The 19,248-nt window shown below is 41.4% G+C and overlaps 1 protein-coding gene across 3 annotated transcripts; it reads left to right on the top strand.

Annotated features, from left to right (window-relative positions):
- Positions 1 to 727: 727 nt before the first annotated feature.
- DNAJB13 (DnaJ heat shock protein family (Hsp40) member B13) lies at positions 728 to 16,690 on the top strand. 3 transcript variants are annotated; one of them, XM_067466449.1, is made up of 8 exons: positions 728 to 978; positions 4,411 to 4,514; positions 6,995 to 7,156; positions 9,623 to 9,780; positions 10,452 to 10,565; positions 10,832 to 10,945; positions 13,276 to 13,352; positions 16,472 to 16,690. In XM_067466449.1, the coding sequence occupies exons 1-8, from the start codon at positions 968 to 970 to the stop codon at positions 16,623 to 16,625; spliced, it is 894 nt and encodes a 297-aa protein (XP_067322550.1). In that variant the 5' UTR covers positions 728 to 967; the 3' UTR covers positions 16,626 to 16,690. The 3 variants fall into 3 exon arrangements, with proteins under 3 accessions (XP_067322550.1, XP_067322549.1, XP_067322548.1); XM_067466447.1 differs by having other exon boundaries at positions 734 to 949; XM_067466448.1 differs by lacking the exon at positions 13,276 to 13,352 and having other exon boundaries at positions 733 to 949.
- The last annotated feature ends 2,558 nt before the right edge of the window (positions 16,691 to 19,248 follow it).

The following is a 19,248-nucleotide window of genomic DNA, read 5'->3' as shown; positions in this document are numbered from 1 at the left end:
TAATAATTATTTATACTATATTTTTGTATTATTTTTATACAATATTTTTTTATTTGTAATACATTTATTTGCATTTTTATACAGTTTACTATTTATACTATATTTCTTTGTATTATTTTATACAATATTCATTTATAATACATTTATTTGCATTGTTTTTATACAATTTAATATTTATACTATATTTCTTTGTATTATTTTTATACAATATTCATTTATAATACATTCATTTGCATTGTTTTTGTACAATTTAATATTTATTTACACTATATTTCTTTGTATTATTTTTATAAAATATTTCTTTATTTATAATATATTTACTTTCATTATTTTTATGCAATAGGATATAATGTTTATTTATTTATTAGATATTTATTTGAATTATTTTCATATAATATTTTATTCAATTGGCAAGGTCCATTCAGAAAAGATGAGGCCCCGCCCCCGTTTGCCGTAACCATAGCAACGGCAGGCAATGAGTCGGAGGCCCCGCCCCTTTAGCCTAGACATAGCAAGGAGCTTGAGGCCACGCCCCTTCAAGCCTCGACCAATAGTAATGGCAAGATCCATTCAGAAAAGGTTAGCCCTTCCACTGGGTGAGGCCCCGCCCCCTTTTCCCGTAACCATAGCAACGCCAGGCAAGGATCCGGAGGCTCCCCCCCCTTTAGCAGAGGCATGGCAAGGAGCTTGAGGCCACGCCCCTTCAAGCCTCGACCAATAGGAACGAGAGGCAGCCCCGTCATGCTTTGCGGCGGCCTGGGCTGAGGAAAGCGGCCTCCCGTTGCTAAGGCCGCGCGTCCCTAGCAACGGGAGGCCTGAGGCAGGCGGAGTAGGCCCGAGGCGGGAGAAGGAGGCGGCGGAGGAGGAGGAGGCCGGCCGCGATGGGGCAGGACTACTACGCCATCCTGGAGCTCACCCGCAGCGCCACCGACGCCCAGATCAAGAAGGCGTGAGGGCCTCTCTCTCTATGAAGGCGGGGTGGGACTGCAGCTCCCAGCATCCCCGGCCTGAGGGGAGGAGGAATGATGGTGGAGGTGGTGGTGGTGGCAGCACTCTCACTTTGGGGCCTCCTTTAAATACATCAGCTCATTAGATAGGATATTATTAGAATTCCAGTTTCTCAAGTTGCTCCTGACACGACTGACTAACTAAATAATAATAATAAAAATAATAAAATAAAATAAAATAAAATAAATAATAGTAATCACCCCAAATAAAAGCCTTATATGACCATCATCAGAATACACTATATTATGATGATGGTGAGGGACGAGGGACAGGGCCTTCTCGGTGGTGGCCCCCCAACTCTAGACAGCATAGTGTCTAGATCCAGGGAAGTAATGCTCCCCATGCTCTATTCCGCTTTGGTTAGACCACACCTGGAATATTGTGTCCAATTCTGGGCACCACAATTGAAGAGAGATATTGACAAGCTGGAATGTGTCCAGAGGAGGGCGACTAAAATGATCAAGGGTCTGGAGAACAAGCCCTATGAGGAGCGGCTTAAGGAGCTGGGCATGTTTAGCCTGAAGAAGAGAAGGCTGAGAGGAGATATGATAGCCATGTATAAATATGTGAGAGGAAGCCACAGGAAGGAGGGAGCAAGCTTGTTTTCTGCTTCCTTGGAGACTAGGACGCAATGGAACAATGGCTTCAAACTACAAGAAAGGAGATTCCATCTGAACATTAGGAAGAACTTCCTGACTGTGAGAGCCATTCAGCAGTGGAACTCTCTGCCCCGGAGTGTGGTGGAGGCTCCTTCTTTGGAAGCTTTTACACAGAGGCTGGATGGCCATCTGTCGGGTGATTTGAATGCAATATTCCTGCTTCTTGGCAGAATGGGGTTGGACTGGATGGCCCATGAGGTCTCTTCCAACTCTTTGATTCTATGATTCTATGATTAGATAGGATATTATTAATATTGCAGTTTCTCAAGTTGCTCCTGACATGCCAAAATAAATAAATAAATAAATAAATAAATAAAAATAAAATTAATAATAGTAATCACCCCAGATAAAAAGCATTATATGACCACCATCATAATACACTGTGTGTGTGTGTGTGTGTGTGTGTAATTACCCCAGGTAAAAGCATTATATGATAATCATATATATATATATATATATATATATACACACACATATATAATGATTATCATATAATGCTTTTATATATATATAGATATCGATAGATAGATTATCATATAATGCTATTATATATATAATAGTATTAGATAATAATAATCCCCCCAGGGGTGAGGAAAGTGGTATATAAATACTGTAAATAAAATAAAAATAAATAAATCCTCAATATCATCATATAATATATAATAGTAATAATCACCCTAGATAAAAGCATTATATGATTATCATCATCATCATATAATATTATATATATATGTATACATATGTATATATGTTTAATAATAATAGTAATCACACCAGATAAAAGTATTATATAATAATAATCCTCATTATCGTCATATAATATAATATATAATAGTAACAATCACCCCAGACAAAAGCATCATACTTACTTCTACTTAGGCGATCCCTCGTTGGACGAGTAAGATGGTCTTCCGTGATGTGTTTCCTTGTGGATTCGTAGGTGGCTGTGGAGCCCTATTCTTGACCCGCATCTTCTCCCACAGTGAAGGCATTGGTTTCCAGGTGGAAGGCGGTCCCGGTCGGGGTTGGCTTGACGCGCCTTCCTCCTGGCACATTTCTCTGTTTCACCCTCCACTCGTGCCTCCTCGAATTCTGCAGCACTGCTGGTCACAGCTGACCTCCAGCTGGAGCGTTCAAGGGCCAGGGCTCCCCAGTTCTTGGTGTCTATGCCAGAGTTTTAGAGGTTGGCTTTGAGCCCATCTTTAAATCTCTTTTCCTGTCCACCAGCGTTCCGTTTTCCATTCTTAAGTTCAGAGTAGAGCAACTGCTTTGGGAGACGGTGGTCAGGCATCCGGACAACGTGGCCGGCCCAGCAGAGTTGATGGCAGAGGACCATCGCTTCAATGCTGGTGGTCTTTGCTTCTTCCAGCACACTGACGTTTGTCCGCTTGTCCGATATATAATGCTATTATATATTTAATAGTATTAGATAATAATAATCCCCCCAGGGGTGAGAAAGGCAGTATATAAATAATGTAAATAAATAAATAAAATCCTCATTATCATCATATAATATATAATAGTAATAATCACCCCAGATAAAAGCATCATATTATTATTATTATTATTATTATTATTATCATCTGCTGGAAGAAACATTAACAACCTCAGATATGCAGATGACACCACTCTAATGGCCAAAAGCGAGGAGGAGCTGAGGAGCCTTCTAATCAAGGTGAAAGAAAAAAGCGCAAAAGCTGGGTTGCAGCTAAACATCAAAAGAAGACAATTATGCTGGGGAAAGTGGAAGGTAAAAGGAAGAGGGGCCGACCAAGGGCAAGATGGATGGATGGTATCCTTGAAGTGACTGGACTGACCTTGAAGGAGCTGGGGGTGGTGACGGCCGACAGGGAGCTCTGGCTGTGGGCTGGTCCATGAGGTCACGAAGAGTTGGAGACGACTGAATGAATGAACAACAACAAAGTAACAATCACCCCAGATAAAAGTATATGATTATCATCATCATATAATATTATATATGTGTATAATGATAGTAGTATTGTTACATATTATTATTATTATGTTTAATAATAATAGTAGTAATCATACCAGATGAATATTATATATATGTATGTATATGTGTCTGTGTGTGTATATATAGTAGTAATCACACCAGATAAAAACATTATATGATATCATCATCATATAATATTTGTTGTTTATTCGTTCAGTTGTTTCCGACTCTTCGTGACCTCCTGGACCATCCCAGGCCAAAGCTCCCTGTCGGCTGCCGCCACCCCCAGCTCCTTCAAGGTCAAGCTAGTCACTTCAAGGATGATGATGATGATCATATAATGCTTTTATCTCTTTACCAAAATGCAAAATAGCTCACAACTTTAAAAAATGTAATTTAAACCTCACAATAAACAATATTAAAATAGATTTCAATGAAAATCAATTAAAGCACATTAAAATTATTAAAATAATAACCTTACAGTGCCCCTTGGTGCTTTTGAAAAAACATACAAACCCCTGCAAGAACCCAAAGGATGCTTACAATGAAACCCATGCTCCCGAACTGCTTCCTTCACATAAAATAGCTGTGACATAATATGTGATTAAGGTTCTACTTTCTAATGGGACAAAAGGGTATGTGTAGCTTAACTTATTAATGCTTTCTGTCCCACAATGAGTCATGTACCATAGAAGTCATTAAATCTTAATTTGGGAGGTGGGGGGGGAGGGAGAGATAATGAAAACAGAGTGAGAATAAAGACAGGAGCTCCCCTGTTTTGTTTCTCAGTTACCGGAAACTGGCGTTGAAGTACCATCCTTTTAAGAATGATGCGCCTTGGGCTCAGGAGAAGTTCAAGCAAATTGCAGAAGCCTACGATGTTTTGAGCGACCGTGAGTAGAGGCAGTGCTGTTTATTATTTATTTGTTTTTTTGCCGTGTCAGGAGTGACTTGAGAAACTGCAATTCGCTTCTGGTGTGAGAGAATTGGCTGTCTGCAAGGACGTTGCCCAGGGGAACTGATGTTTTTATCATCCTTGTGGGAGGCTTCTCTCATGTCCCTGCATGAGGAGCTGGAGCTGATAGAGGGAGCTCATCCACCTCTCATTATCAGCACAAAAGGAAGACCTGGTTCCCTCCTATTGTAGCAACAGGACAGTTAGAGAATGTAGGGAATTTTACTTTGTAAGAGTGAACCAAGGCCCCTTCTACACTGCCATATAATCCAATTCAAAGCAGATAATCTGGATTTTATTTGGCAGTGTAGAAAGGGCCTGTCCCATCTCTAGTGCATGAAAGTGAACAGGCCCACTTGTGTGTATGTGTGTGTTTATCAATGTGTATGAGAATAAAGCATCTTGAATCTTTTCTATCTTGTCAATGACACTGTGGCCCCTTCCACGCAGCACGTTTTGCTCTAGTTTTTCAATTAATATTTCATAGAGTCTCATACCCCTTCTACACTGTTATACAATTCAGATTATCAAAGCACATAATTCACAGTGTTGAAGGGGCCTCAACCCATTCAAACTAGTTCGTGGCAGCCACAAAAACAAAATTTCTGAAGTAGAACAACTACTTTCAAAGTAAGGTCTGCACAATTAAACAGGAGATAACACTTTCCAACCAAATTTTTGTTACATAGACTAACAAGCCTTATGAGTAACAGCTTAAAGAGCTGGGCATGTTTAGCCTGCAGAAGAGAAGACAGAGACATGATGAAGGCCATGGATAAATATGTGAGGGGAAGTCATAGGAAGGAGGGAGCAGACTTGTTTTCTGCTGCCCTGGAGATGAGGACACAGAATAATGGCTTCAAATGACAGGAAAGAAAGGAGATTCCATCTGAACATGAGGAAGAACTTCCTGACTGTGAGAGCTATTCAGCAGTGGAACTCTCTGCCCCAGAGTGTGGTGGAAGCTCCTTCTTTGGAGGCTTTTAAACAGAGACTTGATGGCCATCCATCAGGGGTGCTTTGAATGTGATTTTCCTGCTTCTTGGCAGAATGGGGTTGGACTGGATATCCCACGAGGTCTCTTCCAACTCTATGTTTCTATGATCCTAATTTATTTTCAACCAGAACAGTTTAACGCATATATATATTGTGGGGCGTGTCGGCTTATTAATAAAAGGCCCTCCTCATAAATGCTCAGCAGAATAACTTATCAGCAGGAGCGTGACCCAGCACCAGTAACCCAAAGTGATTTAAAAAAACAACACACAGACCAATGTTATATCTTCCTTAGAAGGCTTTTCTTTATAGAAAAATAATATGGTTGCAATATTTACAAGAACAAGGTTTCCATGACACAAATAAAGTCCAACCTTCACACTGGAGCTTTACACACAAGGCCTTCTCATACCAAGGCTTACCTCCCACAGAGGCTTCTCTCACAGACTAAGGACTATTTATTTATTTATTTATTTACTTTATTCTACCCTGCCTTTCTTGCCCTGACAACTTAAGGTCTACCTCACAGTGTGAGACCTTCTCTCACAAACTAAACTCTACCTCACACTGTGAGGCCTTCTCGCAGACCAAGACCTTTCTCCCACTGAGGCAAACTAACACAGAGGCCTACTAAGCTACAGGCACATCTGCTTATATAGAACTGCAGTGTTTGTCCGAACGTATCTCCCTCTACGTCCCACCACAGAATTTAAGATCATCTGAGGGGGCCCTGCACTCGACTCCACCGCTTTCCCAAGCAAGGCTGGTGGGGACGAGGAGCAGGGCCTTCTCAGTGGTGGCCCCCCACCTGTGGAACTCACTCCCAGTGGATATCAGGGCATCGACATCACTCCTGTCCTTTAGGAGGAAGGCAAAGACGTGGTTGTGGGACCAGGCCTTCGGGCAATCTGCTAACTAGATAGGACAACCAGGCAATTAGGACCGGCAGGACTGATATATGTGGACTGATAAATGTGGAAGAAGACTCTGAACCATGAGATAGCGAACATTGACTGGCAATAAGGAAGAAGTGGTTTGTATCGGTTTGTATGAAATTTTATTGGTTTTATTGGTTTTAACGGGTTTAGATGCAATGTATTGTTGTTGTTTGCTAATTTGTGTTATTTTGCTTTATTGTTTATTATTGATGTATGCTATGGGCATCGAATTGTGCCTTGGATGTGTAAGCCGCCCTGAGTCCCCTTCGGGGTGAGAAGGGCGGGGTAAAAGTAAACCAAATAAATAAATAAATAATAAAAATTTGTGGAATCATTGTGTCCATTTAACTCTCAGTGCTTGACTCACATTTTTGTAATTAAAAATATCTAACTAATTTTTAATATTTCTAATATATATTCCCATGGAATCACTCTCTTCTTCTCTCCTCTCCTCTTCCCATGCCGTTCCCCCCTTGTTTCTTAGCGGTGAAGAAAGGAGTCTATGATAAATTTGCGGAAGAAGGCCTTAAAGGAGGGATTCCTCTGGAGTTTGGGATTGACACCCCCTGGACAGAAGGCTATGTATTCCATGGAAGGCCCGAGAAAGTCTTCCGGGATTTCTTTGGAGGAGACAACCCTTTTGCTGGTATGTCCACATCCTAATTTTTGTTCAGACAGCTCCATGTATATTGTTGTAGTAGAGTCTGCTGGCAACGATACTACTACTAGTGGGAGTAGTAGAGGAGGGAAACCAGGTGCTCAGGTGTTAGAAAAACAACAAAGGAAGGAGATACTTATGTCTCCCACAGACGAAGACTCCTTCGAAGGTTTCTCAGAGAGTGAAATGTGTGAGGAGGAGGAGGAGGAGGGAGATGGGAGTAGAGGTGTCAAACAAATTACTCAGGAACAGGAATCAGACGAAGAACGTCAAAGGAAAAGGATCCGGGACATACTTACTGCTCCCACTGAAGATGAGGATTTAATGGGCTTTACTGGAAGTAATGGGTCTGGGAGTAGCAAGGATGAAGGGGAAGCATTGGATTGGACTCAAGTGCAAGAAGTCAGGAATGTGTGCATGCAAACCACATCCAGTGATACGTTTGAGGGTTTTTTCTGGGGATTGGCAGTCTGGAGATACCAGGGATTAATAGGGAGACTTAAGTCCTGACAAGAGATGGAAGAGTTGGAGAGATGGGTGTTGGCGCTCAGCTGTAATGGGTAAGACAGCTGATAGCGATGAGGAAATGGCGGAGGGCAGCTTATCAACGGATGATGAGTTGTAGGATAAATGAAGTCACTGAAAGTATGGAACTTTGCAGTAGGCAAAGTGTTGGTTACATGCCTTGGCTTTGTTGCTGCCGCTTCTCTTGTTGGGTTTGGATCCTGGAACTGCAGGTTGCTATATTCTTCGTGTGCTGACTGGCTTGGACTCTCTTAAGTGTGGATTTCCCCTCACCTGGACCACGGACTGTTTCTGACGCTGCCGCTGCCTTTTGGACCTTAATATCTTCAACTGGGACTTCTTTGACTTTGGACTGCTTTTGGACAACGGCTTCTCTTCACAGCGTTTTGTTTTGGCTTTATCTTTGAACTGTGTGATTTGGTGCATTTTGCTAGAACTCTTGTTTAATCCGAATTTTTTGCCAGTTTAATCCGGTTTATTTGCTTAGTTCGTTTTTCAAGCTGCACATTGCTGCAAACTGAGTTTTGGCCAGAGACACTGAAGGAAGTGTCTCTGAGTCCTGTTTACTTTGACTTAATAGACTGTTGATTTGTTTACATTACTGTGTCTGGCTCTTTAAAGGCATCTGAGTTTCGACATATATATAGGAAAGACAGGATACAGTTAAGACCAGGCAGTGACTGTGTATCCTGAAGGTATTTGAGAAATTGGGTTGGTAAACCTGGGGTACATTTACACTGTAGAATTTACACAGCTTGACAATACTTTAACTGTCATGGCTCAGTAGTATGGAATGATTGAAGCTGTAGCATTACCAAGTGTTTGGCCTTCTCTGCCAAATCCCAGGATTATATAACATTGAGCCACAGCAGTTAAAGTGGGTTCAAACTGCATTCATTCTGCAAGTCATATATTGTGATGCACTTGCCTTTTAAAGAGCGACTCATCGTTTTCTGCAACATTATGAGAATAGTTGCACAACCGCATGCTATTTATCATGTCAGAAGCAGACCAAACAGTTGCATTGCATTTTTTAACAAACAAACCACAAAGTTTGCAAGCTTGGTAGTTGGTTAAATGTCCTTTGACCAGTATCTGGCCACTTGGAGTGATTCTGGTGTTGCTGCAAGAAGGTCCTCCATGGTGCATGTGGCAGGGCTCAGGGTGCATTGCAGCAGGCGGTCAGTGGTTTGCTCTTCTCCGCACTCGCATGTCGTGGATTCCACTTTGTAGACCCATTTCTGAAGGTTGGATCTGCATCTCGTGGTGCCAGAGCGCAGTCTGTTCAGCGCCTTCCAAGTCGCCCAGTTTTCTGTGTGCCCAGGGGGGAGTCTCTCATTTGGTATCAGCTATGGATTGAGGATCTGGGTTTGAGCCTGCCACTTTTGGACTCTCGCTTGCTGAGGTGTTCCAGCAAGTGTCTCTGTAGATCTTAGAAAACTATTTCTTGATTTAAGTCGTTGACATGCTGGCTGATACCCAAACGGGATGAGCTGGAGATGTCTCTGCCTTGGTCCTTTCACTATTGGCTGCTACTTCCCGGCGGATGCCAGGTGGTGCAATACCGGCTAAGCAGTGTAATTTCTCCAGTGGTGTAGACACTCCATGATAATGCAGCATGTCTCATTAAGAGCCACATCCACTGTTTTAGTATGGTGAGATGTGTTCCACACTGGGCATGCATACTCAGCAGCAGAGTAGCAAAGCGCAAGGGCAGATGTCTTCACTGTGTCTGGTTGTGAACCCCAGGTTGTGCCAGTCAGCTTTCGTATGATATTATTTTGTATAATATTATAACCGCATGCTGCTAGTCACATAGGGTTCTTGAAATTGTCCCAGGGAAAAAAACAACTTTTCCAAGCTAGTTTGAGGACTGATAAGCATTTTTATCCTCTATGTTTTCCCGTGTTTGTCATCCTCTTCTTCCAGAATTCTACACGGCTGAAGGGGCGGAAGTGAACATGGCCTTTGGGGGCCTGCGAGGGCGGGGAGTGAAGAAGCAAGACCCTCCCATCGAGCGAGACCTCTACCTCTCCCTGGAAGACCTGTTCTATGGATGCACCAAAAAAATCAAGATTTCACGTAGGGTAAGAGAAGGAACTCCACTGTTGGGCAAACCTTAGAGTAGGCATGAGCAGACTTCGGTCCTCCAGGTGTTTTGGACTTCAACTCCCACAATTCCTAGCAGCCAGCAGCCAGCCAAAACACCTGGAGGGTCAACATTTGCCCACACCTGCCTTAGAGTTTGAAGAGACTCCAAACCCCTGCCGTGCGGCTACTCCTGAAGCACCTCAAGAACCAGCTTCGGAGAGCGAGTGTACAGTAGTAAAGCCCAATATGCATCAGGAGCCTCTTGTCCTTGTGCCCCCATACTCATATTTACTAGAGAGGGTTACTTCATGCCCCTACTAGCAAGCTTGTTTTCTGCTTCCCTGGAGACTAGGATGCGAAACAATGGCTTCAAACTACAAGAAAGGAGATTCCATCTGAACATGAGGAAGAACTTCCTGACTGTGAGAGCCGTTCAGCAGTGGAACTCTCTGCCCCGGAGTGTGGTGGAGGCTCCTTCTTTGGAAGCTTTTAAGCAGAGGCTGGATGGCCATCTGTCAGGGGTGATTTGAATGCAATCTTCCTGCTTCTTGGCAGAATGGGGTTGGACTGGATGGCCCATGAGGTCTCTTCCAACTCTATGATTCTATGATTCTGTGATTCTATTTTCTCCTGGGAAACACAAGGGATTGCTCTCTAAACCCTCCAGGTGATGAATGAAGATGGCCACGCCTCCACCATCAAAGACAAAATCCTCACCATTGATGTCCAGCCAGGGTGGAAGCAAGGGACCAGGATCACCTTTCCACAAGAAGGGGACCAGGTAATGACCTGGGGTCCAAGGCAGAGGGCAGGGGGGCTGGGAAAACATCTTGTCCTCCCTGTCAGAGAGTGTGTGGTCCTCCCAAAGCTATTCTAAACCTTCTGCAGCTTTTGCCACCATCCAGTTGTAGTGTTACACCCCCTCCCTGTCCCAGGAATGAAGCTGTGTCTTGTTGATGAGCAGGTGGAAATTCACTGCACGTAATGGATGTCCTTGATGGCACCTGTCTGACTCAACCCCTGGCCTCCTTCCCGCCCTCTTCATAGGGCCCCAATATCATCCCGGCAGACATCATCTTCATCGTCAAGGAGAAGATCCACCCCCGGTTCAAGCGAGACGAGGACAACCTGATCTATGTGGCCAAGATCCCCCTGGGAAAGGTCAGCGCAGCGGGCATTGTTGCTGGAGGAACGTTAAAAAGAGTGGTGGTTCTCATGAAACTTTTCCTTGATTTAAGTCTACTTGGAGGTGGTTGGTAGCTATGCAGTGGGTGGCTTTCACGGTGTTCAAACTTACTTTTCCCACAGTTAGCAGCAACTTCCCATTGCACTTGGGGGGGGGGGGGGGCAATGCCAGCAAACTTGTAGAGTCTATCAACAGGTTTATTTTATTTTACTTATTTTGTATCAAAAGCATTGCATAAATTAGTATAAAACTAATAAAAATAGAAAGAGAGCAGGTGGCTAAATATCATTTGACCAAAAATGGGCAATAGCAACTGCATTGGGTTGTAGGTTTTTAAAATACATTATATTCTGAATTTGCTCCTGACACAATAAATAAATAGGACACATTTGCAACCAAAGAAAAGGAGGGTCATGTTCATGAAAGGTAAACCTCATAGTGAAAATGCAAGACTGTACCTTGGTCTTCCTCGTCCTACATTCACTACATCTCAGAGTGTCTACTGCCAACCTAGGGTCTTTATGCAACTGAATCATTATTCTGGGTTGTTGTAAGTTTTTTCGGGCTATATGGCCATGTTCTAGAGGCATTCTCTCCTGACGTTTCGCCTGCATCTATGGCAAGGATCTTCAGAGGTAGTGAGGTCTGTTGGAACTAGGAAAAAGGGTTTATATATCTGTGGAATGACCAGGGTGGGACAAAGGACTCTTGTCTGCTGGAGCCAGGTGTGAATGTTTCAACTGACCACCTTGATTAGCATTTGATTGCCTTGTCTGTAGCAACTGCGTTGTCTGTAGCCTCCAACAATTCTTCCTCTGTACATGAAGCAGGTCACAGTGGACACGCATACAGATTTGGAGTTGTCCACAGTCACACAAGATATGGGATTCTTTTAGGTAGTGCCATTTTGCCAGGTTGTCTTTTGATCTACCCACTCCACTTCTGAGTCTGTTCAAGGACATCCAAGTTGCCCATTCTTGGTTTGCCCCTGGAGGTAGACCCTCCCTCTTGGGGGGCCATCCACTGGGGATTTCCTGGTTCATCTGCCCAGACAGATACCCTTGCTGTTCCTGGGGGGACGCCAAGAGGAGTGGTAGTTCTCATGAAGCTTTTCCTTGATTTGAGTCTACTGGGAGGAGGCTGGGAGCCATGTAGTGGGTGGCTTTCACAAGGTTCAACCTTATTTCTCTCACATTTAACAGCAACTTCCCATCGCACATCGGGAGGGCAATGCCAGCTAGCTTGTGGAGTTTATCAACAGGTGCAGGTTTAAGACATCCTGTGATTATTCCGCATGTTTCATTCGATGCTATGTTCACCTGCTTTGCATGGGCAGACCTATGCCAAACAGGGCAGGCATACTCAGCAGCTGAGTAAAACAAAGCTAGGGCTGATGTTCTTACTAATTTTGGGTCTGCACCCCATACTGCAATGCCCTCCAGCCCCAGATAGTAATAATATCCTGTAGTAAGTTTCTGTAGGATATTATTGTGGGCAGCTACTCTGTGCTTGGTGTTCTCACCATGTTTCCTAAATGTTAAGTGTTCGATCTAAGGTGACACCGAGGTATTTAGGACGGAAAAAATGTTTGAGCTCTTGGACTTCCCAGGTAACTTTCAATATTTATTTAGTTACAGTATTTATATTCCACTCTTCTCACCCTGCAGGGGACTCAGGATGGATTACAATGTACATATACATGGCAAACATTCAATACCATAAACACACAACATATATAGACAGTAACTCAGAGGCTATTTAACATTCCAGCTACTGGCCACCAGGGGAGCTGTTGCTTTATTGTCTGTGACACGGATGAAGTACTTCCTCATTCTTTGCATACTTCCAGGAGATTTTTATGGCCTCGTAAATCAGTTAAATTAGCCTCCCCACATAAGTGGTACTTAAATTTCCTACTTGACAGATGCAACTGTCTTTCGGGCTGCAAAGGTCGACAACAAGCTACACAATTTTGGTCAAAAGCTCACTCCGACCCGGGCTGGCTTCAAACTCATGACCTTTCGGTTAGTAGTGATCTTAATGCAGCTGACTCCCAGCCAGCTGTACAATACTCTCATAAGCCCTCATGGGGCTGGAGGGCATTGCAGCCCAGCAACATCTGGAGCAGGAGGCATGGGCAAACTTCAGCCTTCCAGGTGTCTTGGACTCCAGCTCCCATAATACCTAGCAGCCTATCTAGTTACAGGTGCAGAGCTACATAAGCACACATAGAGGATCTTGCCTGTCTCAGAAATATTTGCAGAGCAGTAATCTCACTTGAGCCCTCACTCTTCCCATTCTGCAGGCTCTGATTGGCTGCACCATTGATGTGAGCACCCTGGACGAGCGCCTGCTCAACATCCCCATCAACGACATTGTCCAGTAAGTGAGGAAGTGGGAGGTGGGCTTGGCTGTGAGTCAAGAGAGACCAACCGAACACTTTCCACTACTCTTGGCAACAGCCAAGCCTTACTGATGAAAGCAGGTGTCTATTGTGTGTCACCACTCGTGGTCAATCTGTGCTTGGTGCATCATGTCTAGCTACATCCCTGTAGCCCAGGCATGGGCAAACTTCGGCCCTCCAGGTGTTTCTTAACAGACAGCCACTGTGGAGGAGCTTCAAAAACTCTATGATTGGTCCAAGGAGTGGTTAATGATTCAGTTTCATGGCCTTCTATAAGTAAAACAGCTCTTATCTGCTACAACAGTGGTTCTCAACCTCCCTAATGCTGTGACCCCTTCATGCAGTTCCTCCTGTTGTTGTGACCCCCAACCATAACATTATTTTCATTGCTATTCATAACTGTAATTTTGCTACTGTTATGAATCATAATGTCTGATATGCAGGATGTATTTTCATTCACTGGACCACATCTGGCACAAATACCTGATATGCCCAAATTTGAATACTGGCGAGGTGGGGGGGGGGGGATTAATTTTGTCATTTAGGAGTTGTAGTTGCTGGGCTTTATAGTTCACCTACAATCAAAGAGCATTCTGAACCCCACCAATGATGGATTTGAACCAAACTTGTCACACAGAACTCCCATGATCAACATAAAATACTGGAAGGGTTTGGTGGGCATTGACCTTGAGTTTGGAGTTGTAGTTCACCTACATCCAGAGAGCACTGTGAACTTAAACAATGATGTATCTAGGCCAAACTTGGCACGGATACTCAATATGGCGAAATATGAACACTAGTTAAGTTTGTGGAAACTAGATCTTGATGTTTGGGAATTATATTTGCTGGGATTTAAAGTTCACCTACAATCAAAGATCATTCTGAACCCACCAACAATAGAATTGGGTCAAACTTCCCACAGAGAACACCCAATATCAAGAGAAATACAGTGTTTTCTGATGGTCTTTGGTGACCCCTCTGACCTCCCCTCGTGACCCCCACAGGGGTCCCAACCCCCAGGTTGAGAAAGGCTGTGCTACAAGGAGGCCTGTAGTCACTGCAGTGCCTTGGAGGCATTCATGTAGATTTCCTTGAGTGGAGGGGTGGATGACAATGTCAATTACAGTATTTCATCACATAATAGTTGCCACTGTGTAATAGTTGCACCATTTGTGGGGTGTGTGTGGTATTTTTGTGTTCCTCGCATAATGGTCGCAGAGGCTTGTAAAGGCTTGTAAACCACCAAGCCTTTGGAGAAAGAAGGGAGAGAGAATAATAAAGTACAGTAATAAATGTATTGATAATAAAGTAGAATAATAAATGTATTAATAACAGTAATAATATAGTGAAATAATAAATGAAATAATAATAGAGTAAAAGAAAACATGTAATAATAATAATAATAATAATAATAAATATATTAAAATAATAAATGTAATAAAAATAACAGAGCAAATAATGGAAATGTAATAACAGTAATAATAGAGTAAAATAATAAATGTAATAATAAAAGTAGAGAAAATAATAAATGTAATAATAATAGAGTAAAATAATAAATGTAATAATAATAATAAATAGATTAAAATAATAAATGTAATAAAATAATAGAGTAAATAATGGAAATGTAATAACAGTAACAATAGAGTGAAATGATAAATGTAATAATAGAGTAAAATAACAAATATAATAATAAGAGTAAAATAACAAATGTAATAATAAAAATAGAGTAATATAATAAATGTAATAAAAATAATAGAGTAAATAATGGAAATGTAATAACAGTAACAATAGAGTGAAATAATAAATATAATAATAATAGAGTAAAATAACAAATGTAATAATAAGAGTAAAATAATAAATGTAATAATAAAAATAGAGTAAAATAATACATGTAATAAAAATAGTAATAATAGAGTAAAATAACAAATGTAAAAATAAAAGAATAAAATAATACATGTAATAATAATAATAGATTATTTATTTATTTACCACACTTTTATCCCGCCCTTTTCATCCTGAAGGCTATTAAAATAATAAATGTAATAATAATAGAATAAAATAATAAAAGTGATAACAATAATAAAAATAATAATAAATAGAGTAAAATAATAAGTGTAATAATAATAGAGTAAAATAAAAAATGTAATAAAAACAATAATAATAGGGTAAATAATGGAAATGTAATAACAGTAACAATAGAGTGAAATAATAAATATAATAATAATAATAGAGTAAAATAACAAATGAAATAATAATAATAATTTATTTATTTATTTTCCACACTTTTATCCCGCCCTTTTCATCCTGAAGGCAATTAAAATAATAAATGTAATAATAATAGAATAAAATAATAAAAGTATTTTATTACAATAATAAAAAATTATAAATGTAATAATCATAATAATAAATAGAGCAAAATAATAAATGTAATAAAAACAATAATAGGGTAAATAATAGAAATGTAATAACAGTAACAATAGAGTGAAATAATAAATATAATAATAATAATAGAGTAAAATAACAAATGAAATAATAATAATAAATAGATTATTTATTTATTTATTTATTTACCACACTTTTATCCCACCCTTTTCAGCCTGAAGGCGATTAAAATAATAAATGTAATAATAGAGTAAAATAACAAATGAAATAATAATAATAATAAATTATTTATTTATTTATTTGCCACACTTTTATCCCACCCTTTTCAGCCTGAAGGCGATTAAAATAATAAATGTAATAATAATAATAATAATAATAATAATAACAATAATAATAACAATAATATAGTAAAATAATAGTGATAGTAAAAATAATAAGAAAGTAAAATAATAAATGTAATAATCATAATAATAGAGCAAAATAATAAATGTAATAATCATAATAATAAATAGAGCAAAATAATAAATGTAATACAAATATTAATAATAACAGAGTAAAATAATAAATAACCTTGAGTATAAGCCAAAGGGGGCTTTTTCATCCTTAAAAAAGGGCTGAAAAACTCGGCTTATACTCGAGTGTCTATGGTACTCTAGTTTAGTGAGGGGCTTATTTTTTTAGGTTTGCTCAAAGTGTCCCTCTTCTGCCCTTCCAGCCCCAAATACTTCAAGATTGTGCCGGGAGAAGGGATGCCCCTGTCCCACGACCCCACCTGCAAAGGGGACCTCTACATGTACTTCGACATCGTCTTCCCCGCAAGGCTGACCCCGGCCAAGAAGGACCTCCTGCGGGAAGCCCTCCTGACGTGAGGACCACCCCCGTCTGCTTCATCTCACCTCCAAACAAGAAATAAAGGCCGTCTATTTTCTCCAGACCCATTCTCTTCTCTTGATGTTGGACAGAATTTGGAAGCAAGAAGTTGTGAGGCGTGCCACTAATTATATAACTCCTTGCCAAGGGCTCCGTGTAGTGTAAATTCCCTTGTTTGTGCAGTGGTGAATCTGCTCCAGGTTGTTGCCTGAACTTTTAAAAGGGCTTGAACCTATTTAGGAAGACAAGGTTCAGCCAACCTGGATAGTTCTGCATACAATTCAGGCTTAAAACTGGAGTGTATTCAGAGTCATCACTGGGATAATTCCACTAGCCTCTCAATCCAAGTGATGCTTTGTAAAGGTGCGTGTGGTAAAACACCCACTGCCACCTAATCTATGAGGGAAGCCGGGCAACGATCAATATCAACCTAGGAGCTATTTTATAAAGGGACTGTTAATTACAGAAGGCTTTATTCATTTGATAGCGTAGCATTTACTTTCCTGGCTTGACTTTACTTATGCAGGCTGTTCAACTTAGGAGAAACTGTATCAGGCAAGGGTTGAGGAAAACAATAACAAGTTTATTTTAACAGGAGTATAACATGTTTAACTGTTTCTTCACAAGAGGCACCAATCTTGATGGTTACATTGGTAAGGTTTCATGAGTAATCTCAGGCACAGACTTCAAAACGTTTCACAGCAGGCACAGCAGGCTCAAACCCAGCCAAACCTTGATTCTTAATTCAGAATCAACAACCCCCTGTAGTTCTATCACTACCGGGTCCTTCTCTGCAACCACTTTGGTCACCAATTGATTCCCTGAATCTCCACCCAGAGATTCAGTCTTTCCTATAGCACACCGGCTACAGACACATTCCCTGAATCTCCACCCAGAGACTCAGTCCTCTCAGTAGCTCACCGGCGTACTGACTGACTTTTTTTTAAAACAGCTGCCTCCTGAAGAGGCAGTTGGCTCCGCCCCTGTTGCTATGGCAACTCAGCTAACGCCAAGCCACCATCTCCAACAAAACATAATCTCCCATACTTACCATCCCTAAACCACTGTCCAAACTACACATAACCAAAGGAATAAAATTTACACATCGTCACATGCTTGAATTCATACAAGGCGTTGTGTAAATGAGGTTGAGAAAGGTATAACTTGTGCATGGGCAATCCCTGGCTCCCTCTCCAGGTGTTCTGGACTTGGACACCCAAAATTGGGTTGGACTTGGGAGTCCCATAATTTCTAACAGCCAATTGTGGGAGTTGAAGTCCAAAACACATGGAGGACCCAAGCTTGTCCTGCTATTTTGATTATGTGATTTAGCAGCGTTGTAACCCACGTCAAGCTGTGAGGTCAGGCCAGGTAAGAAAATTATCACTATCATCATTTGCAGGGTTGCGTCCTGGGCCCGGTCCTGTTCAACATCTTTATTAATGACTTAGATGACGGGTTAGAAGGCAGGATCATCAAGTTTGCAAATGACACCAAAATGGGAGGGAGAGCCAAGACTCCAGAGGACAGGAGCAGGATTCAAAACGATCTTGACAGATTAGAGAGATGAATGGCCAAAACTAACAAAATGAAGTTCAACAGGGACAAATGCAAGATACTCCACTTAGGCAGAAAAAACAAAATGCAAAGATACAGAATGGGGGACGATGAGGCCTGGCTTGAGAGCAGTACGTGTGAAAAAGATTTTGGAGTCCTCATGGACAACAAGTTAAACATGAGCCAGGAATGTGATGTGGCGGCAAAAAAAGCCAATGGGATTTTGGCCTGCATCAATAGGAGCATAGTGTCTAGATCTAAGGAAGTAATGCTACCCGTGCTCTATTCTGCTTTGGTTAGACCACATCTGGAATATTGTGTCCAATTCTGGGCACCACAATTCAAGAGAGATATTGACAAGCTGGAATGTGTCCAGAGGAGAGTGACTAAAATGATCAAGGGTCTGGAGAACAAGCCCTATGAGGAGCGGCTTAAGGAGCTGGGCATGTTTAGCCTGAAGAAGAGAAGGCTGAGAGGAGATATGATAGCCATGTATAAATATGTGAGAGGAAGCCACAGGGAGGAGGGAGCAAGCTTGTTTTCTGCTTCCTTGGAGACTAGGACGCGGAACAATGGCTTCAAACTACAAGAAAGGAGATTCCATCTGAACACGAGGAAGACTGTGAGAGCCATTCAGCAGTGGAACTCTCTGCCCCGGAGTGTGGTGGAGGCTCCTTCTTTGGAAGCTTTTAAACAGATGTTGTCAGGGGTGATTTGAATGCAATATTCCTGCTTGGCAGATGGTTGGACTGGATGGCCCATGAGGTCTCTTCCAACTCTTTGATTCTATGATATATAACAAGATTAGTACACAGCAAACAAGATCACTCTGCTGGCTTTTGTATTTGATGACACATCAGACACTTCCCAAGTGTCTAGGACCGAGTGATGTATCGGCAAATGATGCGTGCAGTTCCAAGTACGGTAGCCTTTTTGCAGCTGACAGGTGATGATTTTGTCAGCGCTGATTGTTTTTAAGTGCAGGCCAAGGGTTTTCAGGACTGCACCCAGTGTGCTGATCACCACTGGGACCACCTTGACTTTCTTGTGCCAGAGTCTTTGCAG

This window comes from Anolis sagrei, chromosome 3 (genome assembly GCF_037176765.1).
Source record: "Anolis sagrei isolate rAnoSag1 chromosome 3, rAnoSag1.mat, whole genome shotgun sequence".
Taxonomy (NCBI): Eukaryota; Metazoa; Chordata; class Lepidosauria; order Squamata; family Dactyloidae; genus Anolis; species Anolis sagrei.
Note: the sequence above shows the minus strand (reverse complement) of the source record. Positions and strands in the feature narration are given on the sequence as shown.

What these genes read in the sequence shown, in the direction of transcription:
- DNAJB13 (XM_067466447.1), top strand. Translation starts at nt 882, where the DNA reads ATGGGGCAGGACTACTACGCCATCCTGGAGCTCACCCGCAGCGCCACC. An exon ending in AAATCAAGATTTCACGTAGG is followed by an intron (nt 9,781 to 10,451) that starts GTAAGAGAAGGA and finishes TAAACCCTCCAG; the next exon opens with GTGATGAATGAAGATGGCCA. An exon ending in CCAAGATCCCCCTGGGAAAG is followed by an intron (nt 10,946 to 13,275) that starts GTCAGCGCAGCG and finishes CCCATTCTGCAG; the next exon opens with GCTCTGATTGGCTGCACCAT.